Source organism: Prunus dulcis, chromosome 5 (genome assembly GCF_902201215.1).
Source record: "Prunus dulcis chromosome 5, ALMONDv2, whole genome shotgun sequence".
Lineage (NCBI taxonomy): Eukaryota > Viridiplantae > Streptophyta > Magnoliopsida > Rosales > Rosaceae > Prunus > Prunus dulcis.
This window is the reverse complement of record NC_047654.1, coordinates 10,428,490-10,447,497: the sequence shown is the minus strand read 5'-3', so window position 1 is coordinate 10,447,497 and position 19,008 is coordinate 10,428,490. Positions and strand designations below refer to the sequence as shown.

General features: G+C 38.8%; 5 protein-coding genes across 5 annotated transcripts; all 5 read right to left on the bottom strand.

Annotated features, from left to right (window-relative positions):
• Positions 1–634: 634 nt before the first annotated feature.
• LOC117629200 lies at positions 635–1,273 on the bottom strand. The gene has a single exon (XM_034361711.1). The coding sequence runs from the start codon at positions 1,262–1,264 to the stop codon at positions 635–637; it is 630 nt and encodes a 209-aa protein (XP_034217602.1). The 5' UTR covers positions 1,265–1,273.
• Positions 1,274–2,408: 1,135 nt separating this feature from the next.
• On the bottom strand, positions 2,409–3,242 carry LOC117628493. Its single transcript, XM_034360967.1, has one exon. It carries the CDS (start codon positions 3,142–3,144, stop codon positions 2,509–2,511), a length of 636 nt encoding a protein of 211 aa, XP_034216858.1. The 5' UTR covers positions 3,145–3,242; the 3' UTR covers positions 2,409–2,508.
• Positions 3,243–4,401: 1,159 nt separating this feature from the next.
• Positions 4,402–5,280, bottom strand: LOC117628330. Its single transcript, XM_034360750.1, has one exon. The coding sequence runs from the start codon at positions 5,162–5,164 to the stop codon at positions 4,526–4,528; it is 639 nt and encodes a 212-aa protein (XP_034216641.1). The 5' UTR covers positions 5,165–5,280; the 3' UTR covers positions 4,402–4,525.
• A 2,265-nt stretch (positions 5,281–7,545) lies between these two features.
• On the bottom strand, positions 7,546–8,016 carry LOC117629017. The gene has a single exon (XM_034361549.1). The coding sequence runs from the start codon at positions 8,014–8,016 to the stop codon at positions 7,546–7,548; it is 471 nt and encodes a 156-aa protein (XP_034217440.1).
• Positions 8,017–16,062: 8,046 nt separating this feature from the next.
• On the bottom strand, positions 16,063–16,659 carry LOC117629016. Its single transcript, XM_034361548.1, has one exon. The coding sequence runs from the start codon at positions 16,657–16,659 to the stop codon at positions 16,063–16,065; it is 597 nt and encodes a 198-aa protein (XP_034217439.1).
• Between the last annotated feature and the right edge of the window lie 2,349 nt (positions 16,660–19,008).

Below are 19,008 nucleotides of genomic sequence, written 5' to 3'. Positions count from 1 at the left end.
CCGGTTGGCATTACAGATAAGATATAACTTGTCTCCTATGGACAAGTTGCAAGTTGTGCCTCTTGTTGGGGGTGGGGTATGATATTATTGTCTAATTAGTCCAACTCAAGTTGCCTTCTATATTACCAATAAATTCTCCGTTCGTCTAATGGTATTTCTCTCTACAATGTTACAAGTTCAAAGTTAGAATTCTACCTCCCTCATTCGATCCAAAAAACTTGTTATATTGTCCACTTGTGTGTACATATAAGTAATTTTGTTGACGAATATCTAATATGATATGTTTCGATATACAGATATTAACTTAGGAGCTATATTATATTATTGCAATTAATTAATCATCTCTGTTTTGATGTACAGATATTTAAGTAAAAGACAAAAGAAAAAGGGGTTGGAAAAAAATAATTTCTTGGCATTACAGATGTTTATATAATGAAATAAATATCACTGTATATATAGGTCTGTACAAATTCAAGCTTCACACACAAAATAACAATAGAATAACAAATTAAGAACTAGTTTTGATCTCGCAATCCAAATCCTGAACATGTAATCAATTACTGTAGCGGCATGAGGTGTCAAATTCGAATATCTCGTGTCTTGATCACGTGCACTCACTGCCTAGCTTGTATGATCACTTGCATTGTAATGTTTTGAGAGTCTTGGTTGACAAGTCGAATGTCATGGTGCAGTCCATGGTAGCAGACTTCCTTTTCTTCATCATTAACATCAACACAACCTTTCCAGTCAATTTCCCTTTGCTGCTCAATGTCAGCACCCCACTCTTCAATTCAGTGCCCAGATTGGAACTGCTTGGCAATCCATACGAATTTAAACTCACCGTGACATCGATCTTTTTGGTAGAACGCATCTTAGCCTTGCTCTTAGGAACAACAACTTGCCCTACGGTCACGCCTTTGTACATAAACGTGACAGTTCCTGCATCAAATTTATAAGGACCCCAATTTGTGTTCTTGACTCTAATTTGGGTTGCGAAGCTTGCTTCGAATGAAGGTGTTGATGGCACAGAGCTGAGGTTTTGGACCTTGATGTTGCCCAACCTGAACTTTGGGGTCTTAACTTTCATCACAGTGAGTCCAAACACGGGCAGGACTATGAGCTGAACCACAATGAAAATAACAATGTATTTGTACATCTTGATTCTCTTCTGGCGTTTGAGCTCCTCTGATTGCAAAGCCGTCGATTCTTCATCTCTTCTGGGATGTCCATGAACTGGTTCCCTGTGATTATACTTATCAGCCATTTTTCTTTTTATGGTTTTCCTTCCCAAAGATGGATTGAGAAGTTGAGAGGAGGAGTTCTCTATTTGGTTATGCTAGCAATGTGTACGTTTATAGGGTTTGGACATTTTTGACTAATTCATGTATTACTTGAATTGGAAAGGAATAAGTATAGGTGAGTTCTTCTTGGAAACAAAAGGACCTTCTTTTTTTGGAGTTGTATATTTCAAATGAGAATACTAACACTCTTGGATGAGATTCTTGACTTCTAGATGGTTGCATGGACATTGCTTTTGATAAACGATGAAAAAGTATATTCTTATTTTATCTATTGAAGCTTCAATGGCATTCAATTGGGACCATATGATATTATATACTTTGTCCTTCAGCCAGGTGAAGAACGTGAATATGAGTTTTATTCAAACAGGCTGTACTCAACATGTGAAGCTACTTAATTAATTAATTTTCACCTAATTGTTGAGGAGAAGTAAGGGATCGTATGTTTTAATAATTAAGGATAAATTAACATATCAATCATACGTGATAAGTGAGGACTTGTAACTCAAGTGATATTTCTATTGAAATCTTTGGCGACACAAGTTCCCCACAAAAGAAAAGAAAAGAAAATTATTTCTGAGTGATTCTTTTGCCACCCTCCATTCCTATTCCCCACCCACCCCCTATCTTTATACCCCAACCATATGAAAAAATAAATAAAAAAATCTACTCATCGCACCCCTTATTGTTCCTAAAATTGCCCATACTTCTCCCTTCTCTTATTTCCCCACCCCACCCTATCTTTAGAATCTTGTTTAATGATGGTTACCTCAAGCGGCTCTTCTTTTAGCCAAGTTGTTGGCTGCTAGCATCTTTTCTGTGACTATGTTAGATGTATTTCATGAGTGCATTAATTAAATAAATATTGGGAGCTTTATTTGACAGCTACTCTTAGTTGCCAACTTGCTAATATTCTTACAAGACTTGTTATTTCCATGGACACTTTCAGATTCTGATAGCCCAAGTTAGCATTTATGGAAATCAAGCATTTTGTATGTTTTCTGTGTTCACTATTGTATAAAAAGAAAGGAAATAAGGAAATACAGGGAGTGCCCTCAGTGGTTAAAAATAAATGAATCAATACCATTTTCTATAGCCAAAAAATCAAAGGATTCAAACATATAACAAAACTAGAAAATGAAAAAATAATAATAAAACAGAATCACAAATGAAGAACTAGTCTTCATCTCGAAAATTAAATGCTGGCTGATCACTTGCATTCTAAAGATTTGAGGGTCTTGGCTGCCACATCGAAAACTATGGTGCAGTTCATGTTGGTAGCCTTCTTCTTCTTCATTATGAACATAATTGCTACTTTTCCATTCAATCTGCCTACGCTATTGAGCGTCAACACCCCGCTGCTCAATTCGCTTCCAAGATTTGAACCAGTTAATCCACTTGAACTCAAACTCACCTCCGCATTTCTTTTTATGGTCGAAAGCCATCCAACCTTGCCCTTTGCGATATCAATTACTCCCACAGTCGCACCTTGGTATTGAAACGTGACATTGGCAGTATTGAACTTGTAGGAACCCCAGTTGGCTGAGTTCTTGATCCTGATTTGGGTTGTGAATTTCATGTCGAATGAAGGCGTTGCGGGGACAGATTCGAAGCTTTGGACGTTGATTTCGCTGCCTAGCCTGAACTTGGGGGTCTTAACTTTCATCACAGTCAAACTCATTGTGGTAATAACTATGATCTGAAAAACAACAAAAATACTAATATATATGGCCATTTTGATTCTCTTCTGGCGTTTCAGCTCCTCCTCGGATTGCAATGTGGCAGATTCTGAATCGTTTCTGGAGTAGCCATTGGCCGCTGCAAATTGCTGGTTCTTCTCTGCCATCTGAATTTCTTTCACTAGAAAGCTTTGAAATGAAATGCCTAGTTTTTTTTTTTTTTTTTTTCAGAAGCTTTTGGCTGAACTCTAAAGTATGAAATTGAGCAAAGAGTGTTTTGTTTGTGAATGTTGGCAGAGTCGTGCGTGGTATTTATAGTGTTTGGAGGAAACGATGAGTGTCAGCTTCCTGGAAATCAAATTAATGCAACAACGCGCATAGGTTTGGAAGCCTATTTTAATTTACTCACGACACAAACAAGGAAAAACAAAGTGTAGAATAATAGAAAGCTTAGAGGGCTTGAAAGACAACACAAACGAGGATATATCTGTAAAAAGTCATCAGATAGCATATCGTTTTCTTTGTTAGCTATGTGACCATAAAGGCTTCGTTTTAGGAACCTGCAAGTTGACCAAGCTCCTCATCTAGAAGAATATATTTTAAGTCAAAAACACAAACTATGCGCGTTTGTTACATTTCGGCATTTTTCTGGAAAGCTTGGTTAATAATATCCTCTAAACTCATTAGTTTATCCAACTCTCCCCGCAGAAGAAGCCAACATTCCCACAACAACTACTGTAGTAAACTTGCGAGAGCCAATAAACACCAAAAAAATAAAAAAAGAACAGCATCGAGGAAGAACCCGGGTGGATAATATGTAGCCTTGCGATGTACATTTGCTAACAAAGAGTATGAACATGTAAAAACGAGCCAACATTGTTTTCCTAGCATATCCCTAATGTTGAAAGTCAAGCCACCCCTGTGTGTTTGTTTGTCATGCAAGGCAATGAATGCCTTTATTTCCTTTAATCTAGCCATTGTTGAAGTAGACAAAGCAAAGAAACGTGGCGGGAGTTTAGAGTTGAAACACAAGCAAAACCGAGGGAACAACAAACTCCCTAGGCAGAGCAGAAACCACCCCAAAACAGGGAAGGGCACACATTTGAACTCAGAACACAAAGAACAACAACCCAAAAGAGTCTGACCAAACAGAAACAGAGGAAACAAATTAATACTCAAGTCCAGTCTTGCATTATGTTGGCAAGGCTTGAGCGCACGCTTTAAGAAGTATGGTTTTTTTTTACTCCCACCTTTTTATAGGGTTGTTCAGATCTATTCAATCCGTTAAGCTTACTGATCTAGTCCAATTTGTTCCAATTTTGACGTCAATCAAATCCAACATATATAAGTCGGTTTCACGCTTCTTCTGTCTCGTAAGTGTTCAAAATTATGTAGTTCTAGTAGAATTTCGTGATTGGACTCGATTAAGAAGAAGATAAGTAGCATCTGTTTCTATATTCAATCATATAAAACAAATCGAAGTTGTACACAAAGGCAAAATAATAACAAATGACGAATTAAGAACCAATCTTGATCTCGCAAATCTAATCATTTGCATTGTAAAGATTTGAGCGTCTTGGCTGCCACATCAAAAGCTATGGTGCAGTTCATGTTGGTAGCCTTCTTCTTCTTCATTATGAACATAATTGCAACTTTTCCATTCAATCTGCCTACGCTGTTGAGCGTCAACACCCCGCTGCTCAATTCGCTGCCAAGATTTGAACCAGTTATTCCACTTGAATTCAAACTCACCTCCGCATTTCTTTTTATGGTCGAAAGCCATCCAGCCTTGCCCTTTGCGATATTAATTACTGCCACAGTCTCGCCTTGGTATTGAAACGTCACATTGGCAGCATTGAACTTGTAGGAACCCCAGTTGGCTGAGTTCTTGATCTTGATTTGGGTTGTGAATTTTGTGTCGAATGAAGGCGTTGCTGGGACAGATTCAAAGCTTTGGACGTTGATGTTGCCTAGCCTGAACCTGGGGGTCTTAACTTTCATCACAGTGAGACTCATTGTGGTAATAACTATGATCTGAAAAACAACAAAAATACCAATATATATGGCCATTTTGATTTTCTTCTTGCGTTTCAGCTCATCAGCATCTTCCAAAGACTCTGCATCACTTCTTTGGTAACCATGGTTTGCTGGTGCCGAAGGATAAGCCTGTTGAGTCCTCTCTGCCATGTTGCTCGGTTTTTCTTTTTCTGATAGCAATGAAAAGAAAATTCTCTGCTTTTGAGGAGTTCGGTTTTCTAAGATATGAAACTTGGAAATGGAGGGAGTTGTTTGTGGAAATGATGGAAGAGTAGTCTCTTATTTATAGTACGAGGTGGAATGAATTTCCTGGAAAATGTGAGTTTCAGGGGAAGAGTTTTATGGCACACACCAAACGCGTCCAAATGTAAGAATTTTATTGACTTCTAGATGATGGATGACTTTGTTGAGGACCCTTTACGCTTTTTCGCTTTGAGTAGATGGACATATGAATTAAATATCAATATAGAAGCTTCTGTGCATAGATCAAATCTTCTAATTAAAACAGGTGAGAACATGCTGTGGGATCTATCCCACTTGTCGTCACATTGTTAATAGTATTGGCAAATTATTGTTATATATAATCAAAGACAGAAAGTTGCGGGTTAAGTTACGCCTTCATTTGATGAATATACCAATAGAAAGCTCCTCACCTAACTCACATTATTATTAAACTATATAGGCAATTGGCCAATTTTGAAATTCTAAGAAACCAATGACTGTCCCAGCAACACCTTCATTCCACACATAATTCACAACCCAAATCAGGGTCAAGAATACAAATTAGGGTCCCTACAAGTTCGATGCAATCACAGTTGCGTTTCAATATCGGAGTGTGATAGCAGGGCTGTCCCCGAGATTTTGAGGGCCTTGTGCAAAACTTAAATTAGGGCCTTACATAATCTAATACAAAAATACTTATAACTAAAAGTCATCATCAATAAACATGTAATGACAACAACATACCTTACTATCAAAAAACCATTCACATTGTATTTGTTATGTTTATTTGAAGAATTAAAACTATTACAAGAGTTTTTTTCCCCAAAATTTAAAAAACTATCATTCACATTGGGTAGAATGCCTTCAATGAGACTCGAACAACGGCCCTTCTATTAAGGGATATGCGCTACAAAGCCAGCTCCGCCACACACACATTTGTGATAATATGCAGCGCGCTAAAGTATAATATAAAGGAAAATTTTGTTTGGGGGCCCTAAAAAATAAGGGGCCCTGTGCGCTGGCGCCACTTGCACCACCCCAGGGCCACACCTGTCTGACAGTGGGACAAACTGCTATCCCGGCTGTAATGCTTTACACCAAAAAAATCAATGTGGAGATGAGTTTGAATTCAAATGGATTGCCAAGCAGTTCCAATCTTGGCAGTGAACTGAGCACGGCGGTGTTGACGACACTGAGCAGCGAAGCTAAGTTGACTGGTAAAGTGTAATTGATGTTCTGCCACAATGGACTGCACCATGAAATTTGATTTTTCAACAAAGGCAATTCAAGCTTTGGAATGCAAGTAATGAGAAATTAAGGTCAGCAGTGAGTGATGGAGTTTGCACCTTCCCCATTTGTTGCGCAAGTGAGGCAGGAAGCCTATTTCTTGATGTTTATTTTGTTCATTATTCTCTCTGTTTTAGGTAGGATTTTTTTTGTAGAATCATAATGTGATTTATTTATTCTCTTCAACCAGAGGCTCCTGTTTTTCCTTTTACTTTCTTTCAGGTTTCTGACTATATAAGGAGAGATACTTTGTACGTAATTTTCAGTTGTCGTCAATGGAGGTCTTACAAAACAAAAGATGTCTCCCTTGATGTGACTAGCTTCTGTGTCCAATGCTCTCATCTCAACTTGTGTTTTGTGCTACAATTCCATTTTTCTGTTCATCTGATTCATGTTGAGGCTCTTTACCTCATGCCATACTAAACAATTAGCAAACCTTTCTATGTGATTAGTTCGTTATCCTTTTTATTTTAATTTTGTTTTTAGATTGACCAGCGGATTATTCTTTAATAGTGCTTCCGTGCCGTGTCAAAGGAACAAGTATATACAAAACGAAAAACCCTAATCCAGAACAAAATAACAAAAACAGAACGGCAACAAGTATCACAGACGATAGTTGTCGAATCAAAAGCAACTGCATTTGGTTTGGGTGACTTCAATGTTTTCAATTATGCAGTCTCCAGGACAATAGTTTTCTTGCACCCACCATTAGAGAATAATTTCAACAACTTTAAAGAAGCAGAGTATAAAAAACTAAAAATCATATAATAAATCAAGGCGTACATGAATATAAGTTATCATCATTACAAGAACAATTGATGATAATTAAGTGTCATAGAATAGATCATCATGGAATAACTACAAGGGAGTGGTAATGAAAACAAATACCATTAAAACTCTATGACAAATCCAATCGCCACACAGATACAAAGAATAAAAAGAATAAGAAGAGTCACAAATCAAGAACTAGCTTGTTGCAATCCAAATGCTGAAGATGCATCCTGGATGCTTAGCTACTCCGCTCATTTGCATTGTAAAGATTTGAGCGTCTTGGCTGCCACATCAAAAGCTATGGTGCAGTTCATGTTGGTAGCCTTCTTCTTCTTCATTATGAACATAATTGCGACTTTTCCATTCAATCTGCCTACACTGTTGAGTGTCAACACCCCGCTGCTCAATTCGCTGCCAAGATTTGAACCAGTTATTTCACTTGAATTCAAATTCACCTCCACATTTCTTTTTATGGTCGAAAGCCATCCAGCCTTGCCCTTTGCGATATTAATCACTCCCACAGTTGCGCCTTGGTATTGAAACGTGACATTGGCAGCATTGAACTTGTAGGAACCCCAGTTGGCTGAGTTCTTGATCCTGATTTGGGTTGTGAATTTCATGTCGAATGAAGGCGTTGCCGGGACAGATTCAAAGCTTTGGACGTTGATGTTGCTGCCTAGCCTGAACTTGGGGGTCTTGACTTTCATCACAGTGAGACTCATCGTGGTGATAACTATGATCTGAAACACAACGAAAATAGTAATATATATGGCCATTTTAATTTTCTTCTGGCGTTTCAGCTCATCAGAGGATTGCAAAGATTCTGCATCATTTGTTTTCCAAGCCATGTTGATTTCTTTTAGTGGAAGGAAGTAAAGCTTCAAAAGAAAATGCTCTGCCTTTTCTCTGTTTCGGTCTGTAAAATATGAACTGATGAGTAAGTGTATTGATTGTGAGAATATTGGTGAGTGCTGTGTGGTATTTATAGACAATTTGGTCAATGAGTTAATTGCAGGAATAATATGGACGGTGTAAACTTGCTAGAAATTGGAATCCAAACGCGCAAATAATTAATTGGGTTGTTGTTTATTGACTTCTAGAACCATTACTATTATTCTACTATACTTGTTATATATTATATGTTTGCTGCGCGGCTGTGCCTATGGACACCTTTCAAAATAATTAATTGGGTTGTAGTTTATTGACTTCTAGAACCATTACTATTATTCTACCATACTTGTTATATATTATATGTTTGCTGCGCGGCTGCGCAAATAATTAAGGGTAATGCTAGGTTTATCACATTTTTATACCATATTTTGTATTATTTTTCTAATAGAGGTGGAGCCCACCTCTATTAGAGAGGTGGTACACAATGTGGTATGAACAATGTGGTAAACCTAGCATTTTCCAATCAGTAATTGGGTTGTATGTTTTCACTTGTGGTGGACGACCAATTAGTTGGAGAGTGGTGCTACAATCAGTTACTGCTTTGTCTACTACCAAAGAGGAGTATATGCGGCTAACAGAGGCTTCTAAAGAGGCACTATGGCTAACAAGATTGGCTAAAGAGTTTGGGATAACCCAAGACTTGGTGGTGATACAAAGTAACAGTCAAAGTGTTAAATGCTTAGTCAAGAATTAAGTGTTTCAAGGAATGCCTAAGCATATTGATGTACGGTAACACCGGATAAGAGATTAGGCGAACGATGGGGACATTGCAATAGAGATGGTTCATACGGATGAGAACGCTTTGGATTGCAACTAAGAAGTTCAGACATTATTTGAGCTTGCTCAATCTTGTTACATGCTAAAGATTGAGGTGAAGCTATTGGGAATTACTAGAACGGTTTCCAAGAGGTTTGAAGAGATTCTAGGGTAAATAATTTTCACAAGGTGTTTAAGGCTTGCCAAGGTGGAGATTGTTGATGTTGTTTCATTTAAAGATGCGGAATGAGTGAAGGAAACAGACAGTCAAAAGAGCTGCAGTAGTTTTGACTAGGCTCTGCCGCTCAAGCGGAAACTATAGGCGCTCGAGAGGCAGAGCGATACATCTCACCTAGACCCAAGCGCTTGAGCGCCTACTCGAGTGGCAGAACTCAGACTCGAGCAAACACAGAGGAGTGGTGCTTGAGCGGGAGGCACAAATCCAGCACATATACTTGGCGAATCTAGACATATTTTCTCCTAGTTTTGGAGTGCTTTAAGTTTCCTATTCCTTGTATAATTGTACTAAAGCTCTATAACATATAAATAGGTACTTTAGCGCTAGGTTATTGTAACGTGAGAAAGTTAAGGCATCAAATCAGGTTTGAGCCAAAGGTGAGAGTGTGAGAAATTTAATATTAATTTTCTATTTGAATGGAAATTAATAAAATCCATTGGGACATGACCCTTGGATTAAAGACATCTTCAATTGGGGGGTGACAACTCTTTAAACCAAGGGATGCATTGTTTGGGATGACAACTCTTTGGACCAAGGGATGCATTGTTTGCCTTTTTAGATTGGGATACCTGAAAGGGTATTTCATTATCTATAAATAGAGCAATCCTCCTACAGTTTTATTCATTCAATCAATTCTCTACATACAGACTTTCATATATAGAGAGCATTAGAGTTTTCATAAAGAGAGGTTCCTGCATAATTTTGGTTCAAAGTTCCTTGTGAATTACAGTGCTTCTTTCATAAGGAGGGGAGTTGTTGTATCCTGGGAGGCAAACGCCAGTGAACCATAAGCACCAGTATGGGGCGTAATTCGTCTTAAGGTCAGAGTGTCCAACACTTGCCTCGACTCAATTAAGGTTCTTTTAATTCCATTCTGCTGTTGTAAAAATATGTTTTGTTTATAGTGTTTATTTATTTATTTTATAACAATTTAGCACTCATATTTCCAACAATCTTAAGACGAATCACTCTATGTTAATTGCTATATACAGTAGTCTGTGTTAATTGCTAGATATATCAGTATGTGTTTATGCTTTTAGATGAAAAAGTGCAAAACAGTTTGAATTTTTGCGTGCTGTACTACATCGCTGATTTGAGTTTATTTATTTATTTTTTATTATATATATTTTATATTTTTAATTTTTAAAATTTTAAAATTTAGCTGATTATTCATTCAATTGTTTTTTTATTGATTTCCTTTTAGTTAGTTCTCTTTTCCTTTTATCATAATCGGGACCCACGAAATTAATATTGCCACAAACAAAGTCTGATTGCATTCTCTTTCTATTTTTAGACAAAGTTTATATACAATAGAAAATCTTCCCTTTGAATTACAGCATTTTTTTATAATTGATTTTCATTTTAGTTGGTTTTCCTTTCCTTTTTTCTTGTCTACAATTTAAAGTTGCATTGATCTAACACTCTTAGGTTTACTGTTTTGATTGGAACCTACAATATTGAAATTGCCACACACGTCTGATTGTTGTTAGACAAGGCTCCTTTTAAATAGAATTTCATTCCCAGTAGTTTATATTGTTTATTATTTATTTTTCCTGTTTATTAATTTAAATTATATTGATTTGCATACTTTAATTCTTACTGTACAATTGCATATAGCATTTTATATAATTGTCAGATTGTATTTTCCTTAATTTTTATTGCACTGCTGTGTACCATTATTTATCTATTTAAAAACTGCCGAATATTTGTTTATTCACATTGAGTTTGTTGACTCAATTAAGGAAAATGTCGAATGAGATACAGAAAGTGGGTCTTTCTGTGAAGACAAGTGCACCTGCTGTTGCCTTCATCCCATAATCATGTAGAGAAGCCTGAAAAATTTAATGGGATATATTTTAAGAGATGGCAACAAAAGATGTTGTTCTACATCACCACATTGAATTTGGCTCATATCCTGAAAGCAGATCCTCCTGCACCTGGTGATACAACATAAACAGTGGCTGCTTCTGATGCATGGAACCAGTCTGACTTCCTTTGCAAGAACTACATGCTAAATGGTTTACGTGATGCACTGTACAATGTGTATAGTCCAATTCAGACCGCCAAGGCTTTATGGGAGTCACTAGACAAGAAATACCAGACCGAAGATGCAGGAATGAAGAAATTTATCGTCGGTCGGTTTCTTGACCACAAGATGGTAGACTTCAAGACTGTCATAAGTCAAGTCCAAGAACTCCAACTCATTCTGCATGAGATACATGCACAAAAGATGGAATTGAGTGAGTCTTTCCAAGTGGCTACTGTCATTGAAAAATTACCACCCTCTTGGAAGGATTTCAAAAACTACCTTAAGCATAAGTATAAGGAGATGGGACTTGAGGATTTGATAGTAAGGCTAAGGATCGAAGAGGACAATCGTCGTGCTGACAAAAAGTCTGGATCCATAATGGAAGCTAAGGCTAACATAGTGGAAAAAGAGTCCAGAAATAACAAGAAGAGGAAGCACTCTGGAGAAGGCTCAAGTCAAGGGAACTCCAAGAAGTCCAAGGAGTTTAAGGGAAAGTGCTTCAATTGCAACAAGCAAGGGCATCGAGTTGTGGATTGCCGAAGTAGAAATGGACAAGGCCACCAAAATAAAAAAGGCAAGACTGAGGTACACATGACTGAAGAAGACAAGCTTTCAACTGATTTGTCAGATATTAATCTTTCCGCAGTCGTGTCTGAAGTTAATTTGGTAGGCAACACCAAGGAATGAGGGTGGATACTGGAGCTACACACCACATATGTTCTGAAAGGAAGATGTTTTCTACATATGAAGCAAGTGATCAATGAGAGCCTTTATTCATGGGAAACTCCTCCACCTCCAAAATTCATGGCCAAGGGAAAATAGTTTTAAAGATGACATCTGGAAAGGAAGTCACTCTCAATAATTTACTTCACGTCCCTGAGATCCGGAAGAACTTGGTTTCTGGATCACTGCTTAGCAAGAATGGGTTCAAGTTAGTCTTTGAGTCTGATAAGTTTGTACTTACTAAGAATGGAATGTATGTGGGGAAAGGGTACCTTACTGATGGACATTTCAAGATGAATGTAATGACTGTTGTACACAAAGTTAATAATAATAAAGTTAGTTCTGCTTATATGCTTGAGTCATCTGATTTATGGCATGGAAGATTAGGGCATGTTAATTATGACAAACTATGTCAATTAATTCATATGGAACTAATACCTAAGTTTCATATTGATTTCCATAATAAATGTGAAACCTGTGTTGAAGCTGTTGATGCTCAAAATGGCCCGGCCAATATTGAGTCCAACTTAGTGATGAGGTGTGATGGATGATGGATGAAGGTGAGGACCTTCACCAAGTGTGTGAGGATTTGGGCAAGCGATAAACATATAGAAGACAAGATATACGTGGTTCACCCGAATGATGGGCTACGTCCACGGAGAAGGGTGTTCTCATTATGATAATGTTTGTTTACATTTGTACAAGGGGATTAGACCCAAATATAGAGATAACAAGTGAGAAGCTCAGCCTAGAGATGGATCCAGAAGAGAGAGTACTCAAGAGCCAGTCCCCTTCTAAGGAAAGAGTAGTCTTCTTTTATAGGTGAGGGGGAGTCTCCATCTCTTGTAGTTTTCCGATGTGGGACTCCTCTTGCTTTGCTTAGAGTTGTGATTTGTTGATGCTGCTTCTTTGGCTAAGGTGATGACCTCTCAAAGCATGGCACTCGAATGATCTAGCCTAGCTAGTTGCTCGGTCAGTTATGGTACAAACAGAAGCAAAACTAACTAGATCAGCATTCCAGTCTATAGAAAGAAGTACAGAACCTCTAGAATTAATTCACAGTGATATTTGTGATTTGAAATTTGTACAAACTAGAGGTGGGAAAAATATTTTATTACTTATTGATGATTGTACAAGATATTGTCAAGTATATTTGCTAAGAAGCAAAGATGAGGCTATAGAAATGTTCAAACATTATAAAAGTGAAGTTGAGAGTCAACTTAGCAAGAAAATAAAGATACTAAGAAGTGATAGAGGTGGTGAATAGGAATCACCTTTTGGTGAGTTTTGTTCCCAACACAGAATTATTCACCAAACTACTGCTCCATCCTCACCTCAGCAAAATGGTATTGCTGAATGCGAAAACCGTACTTTAAAAGAAATGATGAATGCTTTGCTAGTAAGTTCTGGAGCACCCCAGAATTTGTAGGGGGAAACTTTACTTTCTGCTAATTACATTCTCAACAAATTGCTTCATAAAAAGTTAGACAAGACACCTTATGAGTTATGGAAAAATCACAAGCCTTCCTATAAATACCTGAAAATATGGGGTGTCTAGCTAAAGTTGCGGTTCCAACCCCTAAAAAGGTAAGATAGGACCCAAAACTATTGACTGTATCTTTATCGGTTATGCCATTAACAATAGTACATATTGTTTCCTTGTACACAAATTTGATATATTAGATGTACATGTGAATACGATTATTGAATCAATGAATGCATCTTTCTTTGAAAATGTATTTCCTTATAAGGATGCACAAGAAAGAAATACACTTAAAAGAACCTATGATACTGTTAATAGCGATAGCCAAGAAAGTCATCAAGAAAATATAAACTAAGAGACTGCAGAACCATAACCTGAACCTGAACATGAACCCAAACGTAGTAAGAGAGCTAAGACATCCAAATCCTTTGGTCCTGAGTTTCTAACTTATACTGTTAGAAAATGAGCCTCAAACTTACAAAGAAGCCATGACTTCTCCTGAAGCTCCTTCATGGAAAGAGGCTATTAATGCCAAAGTTGAATCCGTCATGTAGAATCACACTTGGGAACTTGTGGATCTTCTTCCTAGAAATAAACCATTGGGTTATAAATGGATTTTTAAGAAGAAGATGAAAGTTGATGGATCAATTGACAAATATAAGGCAAGGCTTGTTGTCAAAGGTTATAAGCAAAAAGAAGGATAGGATTACTTTGATACATATTCACCAGTTACGAAAATAACATCAATAAGAATGTTAATTGCAATTGCAGCATTGCATAATCATGAGATACATCAAATGGATGTGAAAACGACATTTCTAAATGGTGATTTAGATGAGGAAATTTATATGGAACAACCTGAAGGGTTTATTGTTCCTGGACAAGAAAAGAAAGTTTGTAAGCTTGTTAATTCTTTTTACGGGTTAAAGCAAGCACGAAAACAATGGCATCTGAAATTTGACAATGCACTAATTTCAAATAGTTTCAAGATCAATGAGTGTGATAAATGTGTTTATACGAAAAGCACTCAAGATGGTTTTGTCATTATTTGTCTTTATGTTGATGATATGTTATTATTGGTAGCAATATTGGGATGATTAAATCTACCAAGAAAATGTTGACCAATGATTTTAGCATGAAAGATTTGGGAGTAGCATATGTGATTTTATGGAATAAAATTTCTAGAACATCTAATGGACTAGTTTTATCCCAATAACATTATATTGAGAAAATACTTGCGAATTTTAGCAAGTATGATGCTAGTCTAGTAAGAACACCTTATGATCCTAGTCTTAATCTTGTGAAGAATATAGGTCATGGTGTATCACAAATAGAATATGCTCGTATCATTAGCAGTCTCATATATCTTACGAATTAAACAAGGCTGATATAGCTTACTCTATTAATAGATTAAGCAGATATACTAGTAATCCTAGAAGGGATCATTGGTAAGCTATAGTCAGAGTTCTAAGATATTTAAGATACACCAAAAATATTGGATTGCATTATACAAGATATCCAGCTGTACTTGGAGGATATAGTGATGCTAATTGGATATCTGATACTAAAGACTCCAATTCTACAAGTGGATATGTCTTTACAATTGGAGATGTGGCTATATCATGGAGATCTACTAAGCAAACTGTTATAGCTAGATCTACTATGGAATCTGAGTTCATAGCATTAGATAAAGCTGGTGAGGAAGCTGAATGGCTACGTAATTTTTTAGAAGATATTCCATGTTGGCCAAAACATGTGCCTGCTATATGTATACATTGTGATAGTCAATCTACAATTGCAAGGGCACAAAACAATATGTACAACTGCAAGTCTTGACATATACGTCAAAGACACAACACTGTTAAGCAACTGCTCTCTAGTGGTATAATTACCATTGACTACATAAAGTCAAAAGATAATTTGGTGGATCCTTTTACTAAAGGTTTGAACGGAGAGAAAGTTTATAGATCATCGAGGGGAATGGGGTTAAAGCCCATGTCAAATGAGTCGTCATAGTGGAAACCCAACCTAGTTGACGGGAGATCCCAAGATCTAGGTTCAAAAGGGATAACTAAATTATGATAACTCAAAAATAACACTGCAGAGTATCTCCTACCCATATCCTATGATGATACAGTGTTGTATGAAATGTGTTTAGGTTAAGCTATGCTTCTAATGATTCCTATACCTTGATTATCCGAGTAAGATATAAGAGGATATTACCAATAAGAAGTCACTTATATGAGTGTGAAATGGGGCCGTTTCCATGAAAATTTTTAGGGCTAAATTTTCTAAAGCACTTATGAAACCAGGAGTTGCTCAAGGCCAAAACGAGCACAACTGATCGAACCAGATATGTCTAGAAGGGTATTTTGTGAGTATTATTACCATTGTATATTCAATGAAAAAATAAGAAGAAAAGAAGAAAAAGGGAGTGGTAAGGAAAACAAATACCATTATAACTCTATAACAAATCCAATCGCAAGACAGATACAAAGAATAAAAAGAATGAGAAGAGTCACAAATCAAGAACTAGCTAGTCGCAATCCAAATGCTGAAGATGCATCCCGGATGCTTAGCTACTCCGCTCATTTGCATTCTAAAGATTTGAGCGTCTTGGCTGCCACATCAAAAGCTATGGTGCAGTTCATGTTGGTAGCCTTCTTCTTCTTCATTATGAACATAATTGCAACTTTTCCATTCAATCTGCCTATGCTGTTGAGCGTCAACACCCCGCTGCTCAATTCGCTTCCAAGATTTGAACCAGTTATTGCACTTGAACTCAAACTCACCTCCACATTTCTTTTTATGGTCGAAAGCCATCCAACCTTGCCCTTTGCGATGTCAATTACTCCCACAGTCGCGCCTTGGTATTGAAACGTGACATTGGCAGCATTGAACTTGTAGGAACCCCAGTTGGCTGAGTTCTTGATCCTGATTTGGGTTGTGAATTTCATGTCGAATGAAGGCGTTGCCGGGACAGATTCAAAACTTTGGACGTTGATGTTGCTGCCCAGCCTGAACTTGGGGGTCTTGACTTTCATCACAGTGAGACTCATTGTGGTGATAACTATGATCTGAAACACAACGAAAATAGTAATATATATGGCCATTTTGATTTTCTTCTGGCGTTTCAGCTCATCAGAGGATTGCAAAGATTCTGCATCATTTGTTTTCCAAGCCATGTTGATTTCTTTTAGTGGAAGGAAGGAAAGCTTCAAAAGAAAAATGCTCTGCTTTTTCTCTGTTTCGGTCTGTAAAATATGAACTGATGAGTAGTAGCATCAATGGTGAGTGCTGTGTGGTATTTATAGACAATTTGGTCAATGAGTTAATTGCAGGAATAATATCGACGGTGTAAACGTGCTGGAAATTGGAATCAAAAAACGCAAATAATTAATTGGGTTGTAGTTTATTGACTTCTAGAACCATTACTATTATTCTACTATACTTATTATATTTATATGTTACCTGCGCGGCTGCGCCTATGGACACCTTTCAAAATGTGAAACTGATGAAGTCCAAGCTAGCATTTGGACATAATAACTTCGTCTTGCAAGAAAGAAGCTCGAATATATTATTTATTATTGTTGTTTATACCGTATATTAACGACCAATGACCACCTGACACGTGGACGGAAACGACAACTTGACATCAGAGGCCCTTCGGCATATCCCCTACCGAAGCCTACACTTCCTGACACTTTTGACCTGGGACACGTGTCATGCTCACGACCAGCTCCTACAGTCCCACATCGGAAATATGATCAAAATGCACGCCTCCCCAGGCCTATATAAGGAGACCCCTATTCCCAAAGAAGAGAGACAGAAAAAACCAACGGTACGCTACCGCTTGATCTGTAGTCTAAACTTTACTAAATCCGTACTTATTTAAGCATCGGAGAGCCTTCGGCCGGTACCGCACCGGTACCCCAAGGTCTTACCGAACGTTCCCTTTTTGCAGGAACTTGATCTTCTGAAGACTAACTCCCTTCCGAAGACACAATATCACTAAGTTGGGCGAACCACGTGTCAAACCACTTTTTCGCATCAACAGTTTGGCGCCGTCTGTGGGAAACGAAAAACAATTAACCCACTATCCCCTAAACACATGGGGACCACTTCAATACCCACTTTTCTATCGGAGGACGGGGCACCGTTCGGAAGGCAAGCTGGGGCTAGCCCAGAGCTACCCCCATGCACTCCCTACGGAAACGCCCCATCAACCCAAACAGCCGCCGAGGCCGAGCTAGTAGCCCAAATCGCATCTCTGCGAAAGGACATGGCTAGGCTTCAGGAGCACAACCACCACCTTTCATCCAAAGTGGACGAAACCCAACGGCAGCTGCACCAGCAGCACCCGCAGAACATCCAGACGACTCACTCTTCCGAAAGCTTGGGAACCCCTCATAGGAGGAGGCACCAAAGGGCAGCAAGGGCAACGCCCGCGCCCTCCAAACAACTGGTGGTGCCGACACCTAGGGACCAACCACACATCCCGAAGAAGGTCTACTCTGATTGCCGACACAGGCTTAACGATCGGGAGGCAGAGAGACAGAGATCCCCGATCAGGATTAGCGCTCGACTACGGGAATCCCGGATGAACGCCGGGGGAAGTAAGTCACCTATTCGGAAGGTCCAAGGATTGAACTCCACGGAATCGGCATCAGAGTATGTTCCTTCCGATGCGCAAACGTCCACCTACCGTTCGGTATCAACTCAATACTTGGGGGATAACTCTGTGAGCCCGCGAAGGCGCTTGGAAGACTATGATGCCGAAGGAATCCCAAGCCGAGACCCTGTTGTCCGACTCCTTTTTCAGAAGGTCCAAAAAATGGAAAACGACAAGGCTCGCTCCCAGGAACCCGAGTGGGGAAAGCCTCGGCCCGGGCCGTTCACGAGACGCATCCGTCGCTCTCGGCAGGATCGGGAAGTGCAGCCATTGCGCATACCATTCTACACTGGTACCGAAGATCCTTTAACCCACCTTCATTCATTTCAGTCTGCCATCGGATGCAAGGGTCTGAGCGACGAGGGGCAGTGCCTGCTATTCCCGTCTTCACTTACCGAGGCAGCCCTGAATTGGTTCTACCGTCTGGAGCCGGAAACGGTGGATTCTTTTGACGAGCTAAAGCAAATTTTCCTCAATCACTTCATGATTCAAACAGACCGTCTTTACTCTGCCGATGATCTGTACACGATTCGGCAGAGAGAGGACGAGCCACTAAGAGAGTATGCGGCGCGCTTCAGTCACGAATACTCAAGGTGTCCGGAAACAGATGATAGGGCAGCCTACGGCGCCTTCAAGAGTGGCCTTCGGTCCTCGCATTTTCGATACCTAGTACACAGCAGCAACTGGCGCACGTATGATGAGCTGATGAAGCAGGCGGCTGTGCACGCCAAGGCCGAGTACTTCAACTCAAAACCAAGCGCTTCGGCACGCCGAGAGGATGCCAAGCCAAGCGCTTATCCTGCGAAGCCGCCATCCTACGATAGGACCGACTCATATTCGGCGGGCCATAAGCGGAAAGATA